Consider the following 22,249-nt stretch of genomic DNA (forward strand, 5'->3'; position numbering starts at 1 on the left):
CTGACAAAACACTGTGAATTGTAACCAAAGCAGTTCTTTTCAGCAGTTATTCCCTTTTTATTAATATCAACCACAAGTTTTGTTCTGTTTTCTTGCGATTCACTATAGTTTTCTTTTTTTAAAAAAACAGAAAGGTAAAATGAGGTAAAAATTCACAGCTGATAAATAATACCTCACCACAATGTGGTGAGAGCAATCTGTCACACAGTTTTTTTTTACCCACCCACCCAGACACATGGCTTTGGCATCACCTGCAACGTGAATAAGCATCTCCATTTATGAACAATATATGTAACATCTTAGAAAGAATATATTCAACATTAAAAAAAATCCCGACTCCATTTCTATTTAATTTTTTTTTCCCCTTTGGCAAACTCCGATTTAATGCGGAATCCAAACCGTGTTAGGTTTCATACCTCTGTGTTGTTGAGCTGTTATCAGCTGCGGATGTGTTGTGCTTTAAAGTCATCAGTTAAGGCTGGCTTACAAATCTATTTACAGTCTGCATTGTTAAGGCAGCCGAGTGAGTGGTTGTACAGTGTGCAATTAGATTTTTTTTCAAACCCAAATGTTAAGTGTTGGTGTGTTTTATATTCTACTGTGCCTTCCTTGGCACAACCTCTGGGCAGAGGTTTTCGTGACTTTTAGGAGTTCCTTCACTACTTGAGAAAGTTTTAGGAAACTTGAGAAAGTTTTAGGAAACTTTCTTTACTGCCTATCTTCTCTGTAACACTCTTCCTAATAAACCTACCAGAGCTTGTTATTAGCCAAAAGCAATGATCGGGAATAGATTAATTTTATTTGAGGGGAAAAAAGGTAAGAATTAGGGAAAAAAAGCTGCCGGAACCCAATAATTAACGATATTTACTTTTTGTTTTTAAAAAAACAAAATATTATTAAAAAATATATTTTCACAGGGTGAGGCTGGTATCAAATGTAGTGAAACTATTTTCCTTTCTGAGTGGCTGCCATAAACGTGTCTAAAATTACACTAAATCACTATCCTTCTCTTTTAAAATTATCAGTCATTTAATTTCACCAAAATAGTCCTTTCTGGACTTGAGCAGATGAAAAAGACCTTTGTGCTTCAAAGTCCGAGAACGCATTCACTGCTCTACAGTCTGCAACTTAACAACACACTCATTGAAAAAATATATAAAAAAACTACTCTATTTTTCTCATGTACTTTTATGAGGACCTCATAATATTTGATTTTCAGAGAAATATTTTTTTTTACCAATCACAACTTTACAATGATGTGGTGACAAATCTAATAATATTAAACATCTGGAACCAAAGGGGTGAATAAAATACCACCTGGGTCTAGAATTACTCTATATAGCATTTGAGAGTGTCCACAAGTTAAGAATTCCTGTCTGCAGCCTCAATTTTGAAGTTCTTTTTGTGTAAAATCCTTTTTTTAAAATCAAAATGACAGAAAAAAAGTTCCAAATTAATAACAATAATAATAATCCTTGCATTTGATATAGCGCCTTATCATGTCGTTGAGACATCTCAAAGCGCTTCACAGAATATACTGTAAAGTGAATTAACTGTGTATTCAGTGGGCAAAATGGAGCAGCCAATTGTACACATCAGTGTCCCACAAACAGTCATGAATTGAACGTCCCAGTTTTTTTTTGGAGGGATTATTACCCTCGGAAAGTGATCCGCTAATTGACTAACAACTGTGTTGGAGTAAGGAAACTTGTCCAAGGTTTCACCCGGCCCGGAAATCAAACCCAGGCCCTTTCGCTTGTTCTGCAGGACAATATGCTGCAGGACTCTATATTAAAGGCTATTAGGGAAACAGCATGCAAATAATTAACGTATGGATTAACTAAATTAATTAAAACTGAATTCAACAATTTGCCAAATTCTGGATGCTATAAAACGCTACATAAAAGTAAATCTCTCCCCACCAGCCCCCATCACAAACATACACAGACACACACAAACAACCAGTCAATCAGTCACCTTTCGATTTGTAGGCTCTGAAATAAATGGAGGGATTTGAAAAACCTGCACTATTTCAGGACACGGTAAAAGTGCTACTGCAGTCCTCAAATAGTTAACTATAATTAAATAAGTAAAAAAAACAAGAAAAAAAAGCAGAAATCCCTGGTGGAGTCACATTACATTTTTTTCCAAAACAAAATCACAGTAATAGACATTTATATAAAAAAACCCTCAAATACTTCACATACTCTTTACCACAAAAATAAAACATATTTTCTGTTGTACCTAATACTTAGTCCTGCTTCTCCCTCAGAACATTTATTTGAAGCAGATATTCACTCAGCAAACATTGTCAATGTTCCTCTGAATTCATTTCACTTCTGTGTGAGCCAGGTTATTGAATCCATTGCTGAACACTAAAACTATTGGCTTGCCGCAGTAGAAACGAGTGATGCACGCCATCTCATATTGGACCCAGTCGCAGATTTTCAAGTCTTTTTTTTTAAGAACAGATTTTTGTAGAATCGTCTTTCCTTTCCACAATGATAATTCTTCTGAGCGTGCGTTGTGGGAGCGAAGGTTCTGCAACACCCAATTTTATTCCATCAGAATCACAGCGGAGATTTTCTTTGGTTCCATCATCATTGGTGGTGGTGGTGGTGATGTTGTTGTTGTTGTTGTCGTCAGCCTGTGAGAGATCGATCAATGCAGGAGCAACACTGGGAGACTGCAGTGCCCTTGCAGAAACCCTAAGTCCCCTTAAAACCAATTGGGCTCTTTGTTTTTCTCCTGATGTAGAAGTCCTAAGAAAAAGATCATAAACAACACAATGGTCTTAAAATGAGTTCCAAAATTGTTTTTTTTAAAATTTCAAACATATAAGGTTCTGAAGGCGGGGGCGGGGGGGGGGGGGAGAGGGGTGTGAGTTCGCGGAAATGAAGAAAAACTTTTAGTTGCTATCGACATGACCCTAAATTACCTGCAAATCTGAATTGAGCGTGAAAGAGTTAATGAGAAATATTCCCTGCTCTGAACAAAACGAGAGGCGACATTCGACTTTACTACAGTTACTCGATAAATTTAAACTTTTTTTAAAAAAATAATGAAAGGGGCCTTTCATTAACATTTTGAGGCAAAAAAAGGGGGCAGCCACACTTAAATCGGCACATAGAGGCAGAATTAAACTGTTCAAAGGCCCATTGTCTTAATATTTAAGATCATCCGATTTTTCGGAAAATTCTTCATTTTGAACGTTGGGATTCCACAGTGTGTTTTAAGAACTGGAGCAAATTTAATTCCAAAATCAGACTTAATTGGGGCATTATCCAAAATTTTGCACAACTTAATTTTTAGTCTGAAGCCCATGAAATATTCTGAGTCTGAAGGCTACGGAACATGAAATATCCTCGTTCTCAGATTTTTCATAAAACGAAGACTTAAGAGGTTATCTTTCTGTTTTTTTTCTTTATGGCATTTCTGGTGCAGTTTAGTCGAAGCAGAAAGGGGATAGTGAAGATGTTGTAGGCAAATAGGTATCAAAAAAACTAGGTGATCCCACCCACTATTTTGGATGCGGATCTCTTGACCATCCAACGCCTTGGGACGTCCTCTTCACGTGAAAGGCGCTATACAAATGTGATTTGTTGGTGTTGTTGTTGAAAATTACGACTTCTGATGCATCACTAGTGGTAATTTGCAATTTGCATTCCAACGTAAAAAAAAAATCCTACTTTTAAAACATTTGTTTTCAAATAAGCATCAAACTATTGAAATTAGTTGGTATTCTGATATAATGTCATACCGTGTTTGGCCTTTTGCTCCCCACCCTCAGCTTCCCCTACACCCCTTCACCACGAGGTCTCAGTCAGTTGTGTGAAGCGTTTTGAGACTTTCTACTGGCGTGAAGGGTGTTACTTAAATGTACAGTATTGTGTTACATAGTGCCCTGTTTTCACCATTGTGATGGGGAGGGTAGGGTGGGTGTCCTGGAGGGATGAGATCGGATGGGCTGAAGGGCCTTCTTTATCCAAACTGATCTTGTGAGGTTGTGGATTCTCATAAATTATTTCCGACATGGGACTCCTGTTTTCGTCAAATGCCATCAGGTGAGACACCACATAATAGCCAGACTCTCTATCACAGGAAAGAAGTGAAATTCAGAGAGAGGACCATCTTACAGGGGTTTTTCACACCTCCGGGAAACCAGCTGATGAGAAGCAATGTCAGAAACCATGGACTACATTTGCTTTCCCTCAGCTGGAGAACAGTCATGCTTTGAGAGAAGTAAAAGAGAGAGAGGGGGAGACATTAATTAAAACAATAATAATAACAATCCTTCCATTTAATGCTATGCCTATAATGTTGGAAGATCTCGAAGTGCTTCATACTTAAGTGCTGCCAAGTGCAGTGATTGGTATATTTGTATGCAAACACAGAAGGCAATTTACGCACAGTGAAGTCCCCACAACCATGACATGACTGACCAATTTATTTAGAATACTCTTGGCTGGGACGCCAAGAGAAACACTCTTCCGTTTTCAAATAGTACCATGGAATCTTGAAAAAACAGGTGGTTGGGACCTCAGTTTAACACTATTTCTAAAAGATGGCATCTCCAACAATGCAAAATTCCCCCAGGACTGCAGTAAAGTACACTCCAGACCTTGGGCTCAAGATTTATACCATTTTCAGACACCAGGTTGTATACAAGAACGATGACTACAACTTACATTTTATATAGTGCTCTTCACATTGAATAGTATCTCAAGAGCGACTCATAATTAATATATGTTAATTATTAGTTAATATGGAATACATTTTAATAGTTTTTTGCTGCTACTAAATTTACGGTTGTAGAATGATGGCAATATTTTGCCAAAATGGTTTGCAAATTACACTTATGTAGAAAAACATTTTAATATTTCTCTTTCCTCCTTTCATGTGTTTTTTTTTATGGCCACTGAGTAACACAAAACGTTTCATTCTTTGCTATGACCTCACCAGCCTTAAAATGAGCAAAATATCTGTCTAGCTTAAAATAATGAAAAACAGCCTCCTCTCAGTTTATTGCTTTGCAGGATCTCTGTTAAAGGCCTTTCTGCTCTGTTCACTAAGTGAATTGCATTCTTGCGATACGTGACTGCAATGGGATTTCATATTGTATCTATATTTGCTATACTTAACAGATCGAACAGAATAACCTGTTTTGACACACTTTAACACAATTGACTCATTTTACACGACGGGACTTCATTGTATTTCAGCTAAAAATACACAAGAGTTCCCACCTCTCTTCCCCCCTCCCCCACCCATTTACAATAAACCACGGAAGGTTTGAGAATTTCCTCTTAAATGTCGTTCAACAGTCTGTGTACTTTATTCTGATTAGAATAAAACAGCGCCACAGCATAATGTATATCTAAAAATCGGTCTTTTTAATTGTTTAGCTTAATTTTCTTTAGCTTTAGCTTCTTTATCTTTGTTTTGTTTTACTATAAACTGAGATGATTCAGATTTTTTTTAACTGAATTCAAGGCATCTACATTCTTACTATTCTATGTCTGACCATAGGGACTTTTATAAGGCTTATATTTTTCCTACTGAACTAACCAGTATTATAATAATACAACTAATAATACTAGTAATAATCCTTACATTTATGACAGGGAGCCTTTCATGTCAAGAAGTTGTCTCGACATGCTTCACAGGTTGTATTGTAAAGTGTATTTTATTTGTGAACACGGCAGTCCATTTGCACACAGCAATGTCCCGCAAGTTGCAAATAGCACCAAGAAAATATAATTAACCATCAGACAATATGTTGCTGACGGATACACCACGTAATTCATTCCTCTCGTCAGATCGCAGGTATACACAGTACACAATATATTTTAAGATCCATTTTTGATCAAATAACAACTTGAGTCATTTTTTTCCCACTTTCTTTATGCAAAACAAAAATTAGCAACTGATTTATTTACACACGCAACACACAAACGTACACACCCTCCTCCTCAGTACAGGGAAAACAGTTGACGATCAAATTTAAACCATCTGCGGGAAAAATTGAAAGTTCGTTATGAATTTGTTCTCTGTTTGTTCAAAATCCCCGCAGCTGTCAATAGTCTCTGTCTGGCATGTTTCACATTAGAGCGGTGTAGGAGAGAATCAGACTGGGACATTCAGTGTGTGTGTGTGTGCATATGGCGGAGGGAGAGAAGGGTGCATTGAAGTCTTAAGAAGTGTTAAATACACCAGGCAAAGTGTGATCAAACAACAGTAAAAGCAAAATACTCTATTCACCACAGATGTTAAAATAAGTCAATAACACAACACAACACGATAAAAGCAGAATATTCTGTATGCCACAGGTTTTCAAAGAAAACAATAACAATAACAAAAAAGTGAAATATTCTACGTGCCACAGATTTTAAAACAATTCGACACACCAAAGAGCAGAATATTCTATTCGCCACAGATTTGAAAATAAATCTCTACATTCCTAACAAGTTAACATCTAACCCTAAAAACGCAGCGGTTAAAACAATTCAGGAATTTGAAACTAGCACGTTGTGTGTGTGTGTGTTGTTTGGAGGGAGAAGAATAAAGACTTTAAGCCCAAATTCTGTCAACACTAACCCTAACCAACCACCAATTATCCCACAAGACAAATACTGTATATAAAAACAGAACAGGGTTTATTGCTAAATACTGGGGCGAATCTCTATGTCTTTCCAGTGATATGGGAAGGGCCACAGCCAGTCAGAAGGAGTCTGTGATGGACACCCAGTTCTGAGAGGCAGATCAATGAAGATCACGCATGCCGAGATTTACTGTGTCCTAAAGCGTTACCAACTGTAAAATACCAAACATCTGCAACCCAGCGGCACAGCTGCTAAAGCACGGTGGTGTCCCATGCNAAAAAAAACACATTTGCTTTGTAGTGACTTTGCCACATGATCTGTCTCCTCCGATTGTATAAATCCTGTGAATGTGTGTGTGTGTGGGTGTGTGTGCAATGTGAAGTGAGCCGTGCCTGCTGCTGCTACGCCACTTGATATCTCGGCACCGATTCTGCACAAGGCAATCAGTGAGAAACCAAACGGATTTGACGATTTTAACTTGTTCCCAACACTGGTGCACTACCGTCGCCCTCGAACTGCACACATTTGTGCATGAAAATGGCTACTCCTGACCACGTGGTGATTTTCATAAAGTCATTAATAAACGCAGCGAGTGAATCGTCAGGCTTTCCCTGGAATTACAGCATGGACTAGAGATCTCGCTGTTTACTGTTAACACAGTCAAACAACACGTAACAACATCTTGCATATATGTCGTGGCCTTCACGCAAGGGCAGAGTCTCGAAGCGCTTGACAGTGGCGGAGCCCTACTTCGAGCTGGGGGGAGGGAGGGAAGAGGACCCCGTAAGCACGGTCGAAGAGAAAGGTCGTCATTTGTGAACTCAAAGAGGGGAAAGAGGGGGCAAGGCGGAGGGATTGGGGGAGAGAGTTCCAAAGCGGAGGGGCGTAATGGCTGAAAGTGAGGCTGCTGATGGAGGAGCGGAGGGGACAAGGATCGTGCAGGAGGCCAGAACCAGCTGAGCAGAGGCACCAGGTCGTGGACAACAACAACACAATGCATTTATATCACGCCCTTCATGTAGAAGAGTGTTTCAGAGTGGAGACCAGATTAGAACAGACCAGAACCCCTTTCTGTTTCCACACATCCCCATCCAGGCACACAGATTTCTCGCCCGCAACAGGATTTCCCACTAATTATTGCAAGAAAGAAGGAAAAAAACGTAAGTCAAACATTTTCAGGTGTCCGAGATCGGTCAAGTCATAACCAAAAAGTAAAATATAGACAACTATAACTTTTGGGCATAGGAAGAGTTTAATTAAATAATCTAATTAAACAGAGTTAATGATCAACGTTGTGGTTGAATGGGAGAATGAAGCATTTGGTAACACTGTATATTTATCTGGTCCCTTGGATGTGACGTTAAAAACCAAGGTCCTGTCTCCCTGTTCAGATGGACCTTAAAGTTACCATTGCACAACTCCAAAAGAGAAGGGAGTTTCTCCCGGTGTCCCGGTCAACAATCCCCCAAATAAAACAAAAAATGGTTACTCGTTCCAGGGCTGTTTTTGGGACATTGCTGTGCACAAACTGGCTGCTACTTTCAACTACAAAATACTGAGTCTCTCCACTTTGCAATACATCCTGTGAAGCGCTTTGGGATGTATTCTTGATGTGAAAGGCGCTGGACCAAGTGCAAGGATTATTATGATTATTATTATTATAATATCAGATTGCCTTTGTGATATTATTCTTCATCAACACTACAATGCAGTTCTTATTGATTATCAGCAAATATGGTCAATCTTTGAAAGCATCAATTCAAAGGATATACATACTATTTTTGCACAGTAAATGCAGTAGTTGGTTATGCACACTTTCAAAATTTGTACTAACCTCAAAAAACTGATGTGATTCACTGCTCCCGTTAACATTCACATCCATTTCCAATTGTATTTGCTGGCCTTTTGAAAATGTTTGGATCAACATGTGATACATCAGACTGCACACAGTCACTGTGCAGGTAATAGGCTTAAGGTGTCAAATAGTGCTTTTCTCGATTGGTGGGGGTCACTTCTTCCAGGTACTTTGCAGTGATATGCCAATCATTGGATGGTTGAGTGAACCAGTTATGCTTTGCAACATCAATAGCCTGGCGACAAGGTCCCAGAAAATATCCACTCACCTCATTAACCTTCAGTATTGCAGGTCAGTGGTTAGACTACTTGCCTCGCAAGCGAGAGACCTCGGTTCGATTCCCGGCAGGATGAAACGATGGGCAAGTTTTGTTACTCCCCACACCGCTGTTTACCTAGCAGTAAATAGGAACCCGGTTGTTAGTTGATGGGCGGATTGCTTTTCTGAGGGTAATAATTCCTTAAACAAATTTTGCACAGTAAATGCAGTAGTTGTTTATGCACCCTTTCAACATTCGTAATAACCTCAAAACCTGATATGATTCACTGCTCCCATTAACATTCATATCCATTTCCAATTGTATTTGATGGCCTGTTGATAACGGTGGGATCAATACATGATACACCAGACTGCATACAGTCATTGTAGAGGGAATAGGCTTGAGGCTCCAAATGGCACTTTTCTCCATCTTGCTTTTGTGGGATGGGGCCTAGCCTCAGATTGCCACAAACATCCTTCAAGAAAGCAGATGGGAATAGTCAGTCAGGAAGCTCCCACCAACAGCGGTGCAGGATGTGATTACTTTAGAGTTTGCTTTTTAAAATGTTTAACGTTTGCTTTTTGTGTTTGGGAAACTCTGCTATTGCTGCAGTTTCCAGCAGCTATTTGCCCATTTTAATAGTTGGCATTTGGCACCAGACAGGTCACTTAATACAAGCAGGACCCACAGCAAAATTGGAGTACATGTAATACAACACTAATCATGCTAAAATGCATTCTTGCATTTCAGGGCAAAAGTCATGTGTCCCGTATTCTACTCAGAGTCTCAGATCCTTAGTGTGTTTTAATGCAATGCAGTGAAAAATACATTCCAAATTATTTTACTATATTAAAAATTAGGCCCCCTGAAAGTTTAATCCAATCGCTGTGTCTCTGACTAAGTGAGCAGTGGAATACCATTTGTACAAGGATATGAACAAGAGTCAGTGTTATTCTCACTGGCAGATTGAACTGTTGCAAGGCCTAAGTTTAAGGTGATGGCTGTTTGTGGGACATTGTCTTGTGCAAAGTAGCTGTTGGGTTCACCTACAATATACGCAGTCACAACACTTCACAGTAAATTCTGTGAAACGCTTTGGAACATCTTTTCGATGAGAACCTTTTTTCTAAGCACAATGGAAAATACTTGCGTCTTTAAAAAATAATTATGTGTCATGAACTGCAATCAGCAAAGATGTTACAAAGTGCACACATGGAAAGCTGTACATTTTCAAGCTATCCCATTAGAGTGCTGGAACGGTGATTTGTTTTTCAAACCTGCAAGTGACTAGTTGTAGTAAGTTGACTGCACAGCGGCAAATCCCATTAATTAATCTTCCAGATGCATTACTGAACAGCTGTCCGATTAACTCCACTTTCATTTAGGGAATCATTTGCTCATAAGAGTTGAAAAGTAATCTCTAACCTTTGGAACACTCTCCCTCTACCACTCTGCCTCACCCTTTTTCTGTCTTTAAGTTTCCCCCTCAAGCCCCACTTTTCCCCACAAAGGCACTTCTCAAAGCGCTTCACAGGATATACTGTAAAGGGTAGGGACTGTATATTTTGAGGGCGAAATGCGGTAGCCAATTGTGCACAGCAGGATACAAGGATTTAATAGTTTTGGAATAAACAAAATCTTATTTCACAAAATGGCACATGGACAGAGAGCAAACAGGTTGTTGATTATCCATTCATTCAAAAGGCAAGGATTATTATATGAACGCCCACAAAAATATACAGTCAATTCTCTTTACACTATATTCTGTGAACGTCTCAAGGGGGTGAAAAAGGTGCTATAACAAATGCAAGGATTATTATCATTATTGTTAAGGGAAGATCACTGCAGTTTTCAAGTGAACTAATGGAAAGTCGATCATTAAATTATGTGAAATAAGGAAATCAACATTTTGAACCTGTTTGCTCTCTGTCCAGATGTCATCTTTTGAAATAAGATTTTCTTTATTCCAAAATCATGAAATTAAGTCAGAAATGAATGTTCTGTGGTGTACCATGCTCAAATCTCCTTAGTCGATGTTTAATCTCTGTTGACGGTTGAGAACTTTAGATTGTATTCTTTTAAAACACACACACACACACGTAGCAAGTATTTCAAATTGTTTTGGGTTGTAGGGAGTTAATGACGATTGTTCAATCAGATTTTCTTAACCAATGCTGTTTTAATTTTCATTAAAATAAAATCAGCCCAGTAATACATCATGTTTCCTTTAGCTCAGGTTTTTCCACAATCATACACATATGAAGAAAAATAAATAACTGCGTAAGCTTACCAGAATGCAGCATTTGGTTTCACAGAAGCTGTCCAGCTGGAGTCACCTTATTACATAGAATTACATTGCCTGTTACATCATGGAAACAGGTCATTCAGCCCAACAAGCCCATGCTGGTGTTTACATTCGACATGAGCCTCCACCCCTCTTAATGCACTCTCCCAACCCCTCTATTCTGTTCTCCCTCATGTAGACGTGAAGGCAATTTATTAAGTAGGACATTGGCCTATAGATTAAGACTATCTAAATTCCTTATTGAGAACCCAGACTGCTTGATGAACAGCAGCAGCAATTTGCATTTGTATAGTATCCTTCGTGCAGGATAGCATCTCGGAGCGCTGCATAATGGCGGGGTTGGACACCAAGTGGGGTGGGGGGGGGCGTGGAGAAAGGGGGAGATGACCATGAACAATCTTTAGGCTTATTGCGTACTTTAACCATACATGTCGCCTTAAAACAACAACAACTTGCGCTTATAATAGCGCCCTCCACGCAGGATAGCGTCTCAAGAGCGCTTAATTTCCGTTAAAACCAGATGAACTCCACTCACCTCCAGTCCGCTGGGTTTAAAACTACTTTTTTAACAAAAAAAATTGCGGCTTCGATTCTGCAGTTTGAGAAAGTAATATTTAACATTTTTTTATTGCTTGAAATACCTTGGTCGGTGAGGTATTTTGACCTGCAAGCCAGAAATTCACAATAATAAACCGAGCAGCCAATTTGTGCACCAGGATAAAAGATACATCTGTGTTTGCTGGAACCTTCACAAAAATGACGTTTCCAAGGAGTTTCTGAGCCTCAGGTCTTTCGTGAAGATTACGACCACAACAACAACTTGCACTTGTATTGTGCCCTTCACGCGGGGCAGAGTCTCGGAGTGCTTAATACCTTAGAAACGCTTCAGAAATGTTGGGCGTCATTCAACACTCTTGTGGAAAATTCTGACCTTGTAAAACTTCACTGCGATAACAGTTTAGTCTGCAGAAAACCTTTGACATAACAGTGGTGTCTCTCCTCTCACCCTCACCTGCAGAACAGCACAAGATCTTTACCGTCTTGTAATCCTAGCCGGAACTTTGGTTTCATAACAAGCAATGGTGGTTTACGATACATATAATAAAAACATTTGTGACCCTCACCTCATAACTCATGTGTGCCTATCGAAAAATAACACACTGTAATCCACCTTTGTGCTTTCCACATAAATGAATCCCAGAGCAGTCAGTGAGAAAAAATTGAAGTGTTTAAAGCTTTTGTGAGTCAACTACTGGAAATCAGTTTGTGGAAATTAGTCACACACAATGTCTTTGATGCAAATGCATTGCTTTCATTTAATGCCTTGTTGAAATCATTTTACAGAGTTACATTCAAATACTGTGGCACACCTTCGACATTTCTTTTTCTCAAAATAAATCTTTCCCAAATAATATATTCTACCACAAACGTTTTTGCTATTAAATTCTCATTGCATTACACAGGGTATACATTTGATTCTTTTTTTAAAAAAAGATTATATATATTATGTATAAAACCAGTGTCTCTGGGTCGTGTAGGAAGAATTGTTAAAAGAAAAGTTACATTCAAAATCCAAAGCGTACCAGTGTGAGGGAGCCAGCATTTAAAGTGTCCATTTCTTAACTATAGCTAGCAAAAAAGTGCAGTAATGACTCAAAAATTTATTTGTTTGACACAAAATCATTTCTACAAGTGTTTCCTCTAGCCTGGGTCTAATTGGCAGCCTAAAGGGAACTCCTTAAGGGGACTGAGCTGTCAAAACATAACACGGATTTTACTACATTCCTGTATAATTAGACAGATGACTTTGCTAACAATCACAAACACAATGCCAGCTGTTTGAAGCTCGAAGGTTCATAAACATTACAAGCCTTTTAAGGTACCAGGCCATATGGAAGCTGTAGAAGGTTTTCATTTTTCCGTTGCTCAAGTTAAGCTTCACCTATATACACACACGCTAAAACATCGTTAATTCTCAGTGATCGTTCTGTTGCTAATTTGCTTCCTCCCTGCCATCCCCCTTCTGTGCAACATATGCCAGCGAATCCACCTTTTGTCTGCCCCAAAAGGAAGCGGTGCTGTTGCTCGTCAGCGTAAAGACAAAACCAATTCAGCGAGGAACAATTGGAGCTGAATAATAAGACCGACTGATTCCTCCACTGCCCGAATCACATGCTGAACCCTCCGTTGCTGCCTCAAAGTCTGCAAAATGCTCCCTGCTTAGTAATAATAATCCTTACATTTGCTATAGCCCCATTCACATCAGGAAGACATCTCAAAGCGCTTCACAGAACATACTGTAAAGGGTAGTGATTTTTATGGGCAAACATGACAGCCAATTTGCACACAACAATGTCCCGCAGACAGCCGTGCGGTGAACGATTTGGGGGCTTGTTGGCCAGGAGAAGACCAAAAAAAAATCGTAGCCTCCGTCTACTTATTGCAATGGAATGAGTTACGGTGAAGTCAATGGGTCAACAATTTCCTAGTTGTTTCGAGTTAAACAAATGAAATGAAATCACATCAATCAATTTCAAACCCCAAATGACAGGATTCGGTAATCCATATTTTCACAGTGAAACGCAGTGCTGATGTTGTCACGATGGGATCTGCCAGATTTCTGTCACTGGTGTCAAGTTCACAGAGGATAAAGGCACATTCGCAAAGCCAGTGCTTGATTACTCTTTAAAATGCAATGCACCTACGATTTAAGTGGGCACATTGACAATCGGCATCTTATTTGCTCTTATCAAGTTCATGCATTATTGTGTGTGTGTGTGTGTGTTTGGGGGTGGGGTGGGGGCAAGAGGAGAGACTCATGATATGATTTTTAAGTTACAACTAAGACAGAGATTAGGAGAACATTTTTCTTTTACACACAGAGAATTGTTGGGACACAGAGCTCCGACCTGGAGCTTTTAATAATACTACTACCGCTGATAATAATCCTTGCATTTTAATATGGAACCTTATCATGTCAAAACGTCTCATCAAAGCACCTCAGACGTTTCTGTAATGTCCAGGTTGACACTCCAATGTAGTGCGTGGGCACACCACATTATTGGAAGTGCCGTTCTTCAGATGAGACATTAAACTGAGATCCTGTCTGCCTGCTCAGGTGCACAGTAAGTGCTCCAAGTCACTACCCGTGTCAAGGGGCGCATATAAATGCAAGTTATTATTGCAGACATTAAATACCCCATGGGACTATTCTAAAAAGAGAAGGAAGTTTCTCCTGCTGTCCTGGCCAATAATCCCACAGATACAATTGGTCATTCACTTCACTACTGTTTTGGGGACATTGCTGTGCGTAAATCGGCTGCCGTGTTTGCCTACAAATACAGCCACTTCACTTTACAATAAATCCTGCAAAGTACTTTGAGATGTCCTCCTGATGTAAATGGCGCTGTATCAAGTGCAAGGATTATTAGTAATTATTTTTATTGTTAAGTGTGTATTTGTACGGCAAATGAGATAAAATTCTGAAAAGTAGAAGCATAAAAGGGTAGGGGTGGGGAGGGGAGGTCATGAGAACAGGACTTGAGAGAGCACAGGCACGAGGGATTGAACTGACTGTTTCAGTGCTAGCAATACATCCAATATGTATGGAGTTCTGTAGGGTAGTGATTAGAGCACTCGCCTCCCAAGCAAGAGGACCCGGGTTCGGGGGCAAAACGTTGGACATGTTTCCTTACTCCTGGTGCCACTGTTTACCTAGCTTTTCCAGGCTTTTGCAAAACGAAATAAACAACAATAATAATTTGGTCACTTAATAATTTAGTCACTTAATCCACGACTGTTGTGGGACACTGCTGTGCGCAATTGGCTGCCGCGATTCCCCCACAAAATATACAGTCAATTCACTTGAAGGTGATTCAAGCAGTAAAGTTTCATGTGGTGTTAACTTGGGTCTCTCAGGACCGAAAAGCAGTTTAAAAACTATCCTGTGACGATCGCTCTATTCTGTGAAGGTCATTTTAGTTACTGGTTCATTTTTAAAACGTGAGAATTTTGAGTGGATATGACCCCCGATTTCATGATCCATTGACATCGCTTCGTTTTCATAGAATCGTGGAAAATTTTTATAGCACAGAGGGAAGTCGTTCTGCCTGGCGTGTTTCTGCTGGTGTTAGCTCTACCACTGGAGCTGGCGCTCTAAATCCCACCTCCCCTTGTTCAGTTTTGTTACCAAGTTGTGGTAGGGCAGCTGATCATTCGGTTCTTAAGCTTTAGCTGTCGGTGCTGGGGCCACAGTGTGCCTCATTACAGTTGGAGAGTCAAACCACTAAACACCTGCCAGTCAAGTAACCAACGATCACACCGCAGAGTGCGAAGCATCTCTTCGCTCCCAACCTGCGTTGAGTGAGGTGTTCAATAAGCAGAACTAAATAGCACAAGGGCGGTGGTGTAAAGGCTCAACTGGTACCGCGCGCCTGGTCCTGCCCCAACTCAGCTCCATTATGTTCAACTAATTTATTTTGCTGAAAATAGTGCGCAATGGTTAAGTGACGGGAGACGCACTCGTAAGGAGCTCATTACGTGATCTTTCTTTTCGACCGCACCTTTGGTCACCTTCTTCCCCACCCCCCTCCCTGGCTCGGCCCCGGGATCCGTTACTGTGAAGCGCTCTGAGACGCCGTCCGACGTGGAGGGCGCTAATAAATCCAAGTTGTTGTAAGTTGTTGATCTGTAAACGTTGCCTCTTATTCAAGAGGGAATTCACAGCACTTACAGACCTAGAGGGGTTGTGGGGGCTGCAATAGTGCTTCTGGATCCTAAAAATTTGCAATGCAGAAGGAGGCCATTCGACGGTTCTTGAGTCTGCAAAGGCTCCCAGAGTAAGCTGCACTTTCAGTTCCACCGCCCTGGCCTCACTAACCCCATACCCCCTTCAAGCCTCGACCTTTGACAGGTAGGGGAAAAAAAATCCCGCTAAAAAAAATTATGCGTTTTCTCAAAATCATTTAAAAAAACCAAAAGAACCAACAAGGTTGATTTGTGAACTTATATCACTCGTGATTACAAAATGCAAAGCGGCTAAACCGAAGCTCTCCACAAATGAAACGTCGAAGGCTCACCTACAGCGCGCCGTGTCGCTGGGGAGCTCGGTATTGAACTGAGACAAAATAAAATCCAATGGGTTTCAGATAGGGACAGAGTCCGAGTCTTCTGAAGCAGCACAGGCTTCCGAGGGATTACACTGGCTAATGGGTCTTTCGACGGTTTCACTGTTGATTAAGTTACCAGCATTTTTCCCGCACAGTGCTTTTGACTCCAGCCCTCCATCTGGGTTTACTGAGCTTTTGGAGGCATCACTGATTTCAGGGGCATGCACGCAGCTCTCTTCCGCGGCTCTCTTCAGCCCACTCTCTGCGCATTCCACGCCGTTGCACTCTCGCTCCAGTCCTGTTGTGCTCTCCCACTCCACTGTGGCGTAGCAGAGGAATGGAGAGGCCACGCCGTCTAAACCAGATCTGACGCTGCCGGTGGGAAATTTCGACTCCACGGGTGGTGCAGAAATGGATTTATTTTCCGGTTGTTGCGACTTGGTTGCTGGGTGCTTTATAGCACGGTGCACACTGTAGCGCCTGGTGTCTCTGTGCGCCGAATCTGTCGCGGCGCAGGTTGCCAGGCCCTGCCTGGAGGCGTTTCCATCGAGATCCCCAAGCGAACACATGTTCTCTATCCTTGCCCCAGGCTCTCGGTCTTCCTCGCTGACGATATAGGCGTAGTTGACTGTTCCCTCTTGCCGCGCGTTTGATTCACTCCTCCGTCCGATTGACTCTGTCCTCGAGCCGGGACGAGGGGCGGGACGGTAGGAGACATAATGAAGGTCACTACCTTCCTCGTCGGCCACTGACGTCACCATTACCCCAGAGGAACGTTGGTCACCGACTCTCTGCCTCTGACACTCCTCTCCTGAAACACAGAGGGGGCAAAAGGACATCGTATTTGACACAACACCTTATCGTGGCTTTGAAAAGTTCTTGAAGAAAAAAAAACGCAGGCGTCATTTCTCCTCGTTTCCAAAGAATCTATATATAAGTGTTAAAATAACCGTTGCTTCAAATATAGCAGCTTATCACGTCATTGAAGCATTTAACAGAACATATTATAAATTGGATCGACTTGTATTATACGGGTGAACCGCAGCAGCCAATTGCGCACAGCAGTGTCCCCACAAACAGTGGATTGAGTGACCTGAATTTTTTTTTTGGGTGGGAGGGATTTTTATTTCCGAAACATCAATCAATTCTGTAAAAACACAATTTCAACATCCCTTCGTTTGACGTGTTATTCCATCTATCCTTTCTTTTAAATACAACACAACTGACATTTATACACTGCCTTTCACGTCAGGAGCAAATCTTAAGAGCACTTGACACTGCTAGCTGAGCATCCGAGCTTGGGGTGGGGGGGCGGTGGGCTGGAGCTGAATTGAAGAGGGTGGGGAGGGGAAAGATAACTAAAAGCTCCGTCAAAATGGTGCTACAGATAGAAATGTATTATTTTAAAATGTGATCATTAATCAATAAGCCAAACCCTTTAGCCGATTGTGGCAGGAAAGCCAAATATTATGAGAAACTCAGCAAAGGGTCCTTATGTCTGTCATACAGTCTCTCCTTTTCACTTGTCAGCTTGTGCATTCATTAGACAAGATGCCTTTATTTCTCCCCATGGATATCATCATCATAATAATAATAATACTGTGGATAGTATGTTCACAGAAAGTGGAACACGACTTTAGGGAAACTGCACAAATTTTACATTAAAAAAACACAGAAATGAGCACTTGCACATGACGCTAGCCAAAGTTAAAATGATTTACTCTGTTAAGAAAATAATAGAAAATGTCCTTACATTTGATACAGCGCCTTATCATATCTTCGAAAAGTCTCAAAGCACTTTTTTTTCTTTTTTTTTACAGGATCTAATGTAGATTGTAGTGACTATTTTTTGGAGTTCAATGTGGCAAACAATTTGCACACAGCAGTGTCTGCTTGCCCAGAACACCAGGAGAAACACTCTTCTCTTTTCAAATGGTATTGCAGAATCTTTAACGCCCAACGACAAGAACTCGCAATAACATAACGCCCTTCACTCCGGACGGCGTGTCGGAGCACTTAGAACAGGCAAATAGAGGACCTCAGTTTCACATCTCTTCCGAAGAATGGCGCCTCCGATGATGCAGCATTTCCACCCCCAGCATTGCACTGGGGGTATCGGTTTAGACTAAGAGCTCAAAGTCCCGACTGGAAGCTGGAACTGCAACCTTCTGACTCAGTAATGAGATGACTACTAACTGAGCCAGACTGACATCTGATCGGCTTGATGTAACGACAAAGTTGAAACACTTGTAGGATTGCAAAATATTCTGAATGTGGCATCACGCCTATGTTTAGATCTGGTGGCATAAATCAAACAAGCGGCTGGTGCAGCCAGCTCAGTCATGCAGAACTGATTCTGGTAATAAGAATCCGCTTTGACCACTGGGTGACATTGATGAAAACCTCGCCCAGGCTTCCACTGGTGCGGTTGAAACAATTCAAGCCATGCTGTAAAATGGGCAACTTTAAACATATCCTCCATTTACACTGGCCGCTTGGTAATAATTCAATGAATTTTCCAAGTCAAACCAAAGCTAAAATTTTGTATAAACACTGATTGTCCAGCGCCTTGAGACATCCTCCCGGCATGAAAGGTACTATACAAATGTAATTTTGTTGCTGTTATTGTATAGAGACGTTCATGTCAGGAAGATACCCCAAAGCTCTTCACAGTATATACCATGAAGTGTCGTAACTTTGTGTTTTGGGGGCTTAGAGTTCAAGACGCAAAATTCCACCCATTCTCAAATTTTGGTTTTAAAATTTAATGTGGGACAGAATTTGTGAACGATTCTTAAATTTAATCATAATTTGGAAGCCAATTTTCCACAGTTCTTAAAAAGAAACAGGCTTCCAAATTAAGACCAAGATTGTGATTCAGGAATGAGTTTGGATGGTCTGAAGGGCCTTCTTAATCCAAACCAATCTTGTGATCTTTTGAATGTTTGACGTAACCACGTGGTGACATCCAAAAACAGAATTTTGTTCCATTTCCCCAATGGTGACTTTCCTTACACAGATAACCCTCAAACGTACCTTTGAAGAACAAAGTGGGAGGCATTAGTCCATGAAATATGGCAGCTGTTTTGGAGTCAAATTCCTCAGTTAAACAGCTTTTATCACTGTGGTTATTGTGATGGTAGGGAATCATCTTTGCTGTGGAGTGGGAAGCCCAATTTAGTCCGTCCAAGTAACATGCATTTTAAGCGAGCCGGAAATAAACAAATAAACAAATAAACAGACCCAATTTGGGCATTTTGTACCTGAGCATCCTGTGCATTTGCAAAATACACTTTTAATGTTATCAAAAAGCTGGGGGGGTTTCGGGTCACACGGGTGTCCCACACGTGTGGAAACCCATCACCGTCCTTAAAGAGTACCCAAACCAGACTGAAAATACCATATTTGTAGGCTACCTACAGATGGAAATTTCCTTGCGTCTTGTGGAATTGAGTGCACACACTATCTCCCTCCCTCATCCTGCTTACATAATTCCGGAGAGTATTAGGTGCAGGTTGACAAGAGCAAAGCTTGGGGATCCAAAGTATGCTTTGGCATACTGCTGGGGTTTAATCAGCTAAAACACAAGATCACAAGATTTATTTGGATGAAGAAGTCCATTCGGCCCATTTGATTTCATCAGAATCCCATCTTTCCCTCCTCCCCTTAGTATCAAGCTGTTTTTTCAAGCGAGTCCGGCATCTTGGGTTTGATCACACTTCCTGGCATCCTGTAAAGATGAGACCTGTCTCAAGATGACATGAAACTGAAGCTTCATTAAATACAAGACTTCATTGCTAGATGACACGAAGAGAATCAGAAACAGGCAGAATGAAAGCAGGACTAGAATGTTGACTAAGTGGATGAGAGGGCAGGGAGTCTTGGAGGCATGGAGAAGTGAAGGAGGTTAATAGGGATGAGAATAATGAAGTGGGAGATCTCAAAGGCAAAGAGAGAAGAGGGATCTTCAGGGTTGTGAATGGTAATTTTGGAGATAGAGAATAGATGTATCTCAGGGTACTCAAAGATCATAGCAAAGTGGACCTTCGAGAAACACTGACGGACTGATTAGATGAATTAGAGGTGTATGTGTGTGCGTGTGTGGAGTGGGGGGAGCTCGCACACATGGAGAGGGAGTAGAGGAATCTCTGCCAAAGCGCAGAATTGAGAAGAGGAACGAGCACAGACCTGGAGAGGGCAGCAGATCCCAGTGATGTGCAGCAGGTAACAGGGAGATCAGGGATGCAGAGCTTGTAGGGGACATGACAGACACACAGAAAGGGCACGGGGTGATTTTAGAATCAGTGGGGTGGGAGACATTTTGAAAAGTAATGAAAGCGACATATTTTTATCCGTCCTTCGGATGAGACGTTAAACCCAGGTCATGTCTGTCTGTTCAGGTGGACATCAAAGATCCCATGGCACTATTCGAGAAGAGAGTTTCTCTCTCCCGGTATCCTGGCCCCAAATAAGAGTTCACTCACTCCCTGGCTGTTTGTGAGACATTGATGTGCACAAACTGGATGCCATGTTTCATCCACAAAATACACAGTCCTCCACTTTACTGTAAATCCTATGAAGCGCTTTGAGACATCTCGACAACGTGATTAGGTGCTGTATCAAATGCAAGGATTAGTATTATTATCATTTTAAAATAGCGTATGCAATTTTTGGGGGTGTTTGACACACGAAGGAAACCCATTAACGTGTTTAAGAGTATCCAAACCGGACCATTCTGGTATCCAAACGATAATGTAATGAAAGCATACCAAATGTACATGGGCACCCTATCTTTCTATTTGAGAGTTGGCTGTTAACGAGATCTTGATTCAAGCTTTCACTTTTCTTACCAATCCACCCTTTTCTCCTCAACTTCTCAGCAATCAGTAACCTAACGTCCAACCGAGATCATAGACCGTAAAGACCATTTTGCCTGCAGCATTAAGGTTGCACAGAATTGTGGATAATTGAAAGCTGTTTTTCCAGATGTCATAAAAAGGATCAGCTTTCAAATTAAGAGTGAATTTAAGAATTTTCCACAGTTCTGCATAATCTTACATTTTAAGACAAACTGATGCTACAGGGTAAGATGAGGTGGAATTTGGGGCTGCAAAAAGATCTGCAGGAACCTGTCTGGACTGTAGGCAGTTGAGCCAAATCTTATTTGAGACTTCTCCTTTGGCCCACCATACACAAATTACTGACTGACGCCGTATTCTTCAACTTCAGAAAAAGCTAACTACAAAATTCTAAAGAAATAAATTTCTTATTCAGCGCTCTGAGACTCTATTCCGGGTGAAGGGCGCTACATAAATGCAAGTTGTTGTTGCTGTTCACCGTTCTAAACAACGTCAAAAGATTACAGGAGTTTGAAATCAAGAGATTCTGGGCTGTCTCACACAAACCCATATATCTTGACTTGACAGTTTTGACCCACTGCAAAAACTTCTTAAAACTGTTTTGCAGATGCAAAAAAAAGGGGCATTTGATTCAATTTGGTCCAAAATTAGTTAAATAAATAATAATCGAGTGTTATTCACACAATGTTGTGAATAACGTAATTTAATCACAAAGTTTGATTCTCCAAATGAATCAGAAAATTCACATTTTGTTCACAATATTTTGAATGGTTCAACTCTTTTCTTATTTGGTGTTCGAAACCAAATGGCATTGGGAGATGAAGCTTTAACTAGGCCATATACTGCTTGCAATCCATCGCCTTCGTCGGGTTTGAAGAGTAATGAAAACACATCGGTTGGCCAAAACACTAAAATAGAAACACTTTTTTTTTACATATTTTAAATAGCTCCCCAGCTCATAAGAAAATATCAGGCATAGTGCATCTCTTCTAGCGGCGGAGTGACTAACATGCAAAAATGTAACTTTACTTCTGAAACTCATGAATCACGCAGTTTTTACATCTGTTCGGCATGTCGTGCTCTTCAATCATTTGACTGTAGTTATGCCATGTGCTTCCAGAGTTCACAATGAGATCACTGTCTTCTGCTGTGCACTGGTGGCAGTCGCTCAAAACTGTGCGTTTATTTCCAGGAGGGGGTGGGTTGATCAGGAGAAAGTTAAACGAAAAAGCCGAGGCCAAAATTCGCAGCATCTTTGCCA

At 40.8% G+C, this 22,249-nt stretch overlaps 1 protein-coding gene across 1 annotated transcript in view; it reads right to left on the bottom strand.

Moving 5' to 3' along the window:
- Positions 1–15,702: 15,702 nt before the first annotated feature.
- LOC103180093 (proto-oncogene tyrosine-protein kinase ROS-like) overlaps positions 15,703–22,249 on the bottom strand; it is a 79,857-nt gene continuing 73,310 nt past the window's right edge. The window contains exon 40 of the mRNA XM_042334030.1: positions 15,703–16,940. Within this exon, the coding sequence (XP_042189964.1) occupies positions 16,165–16,940 (776 nt within the window). The 3' untranslated portion in view covers positions 15,703–16,164. The remainder of the gene's footprint in view (positions 16,941–22,249) is intronic.

Source organism: Callorhinchus milii, unplaced genomic scaffold (assembly GCF_018977255.1).
Source record: "Callorhinchus milii isolate IMCB2004 unplaced genomic scaffold, IMCB_Cmil_1.0 Scaffold4, whole genome shotgun sequence".
Classification (NCBI taxonomy): Eukaryota; Metazoa; Chordata; class Chondrichthyes; order Chimaeriformes; family Callorhinchidae; genus Callorhinchus; species Callorhinchus milii.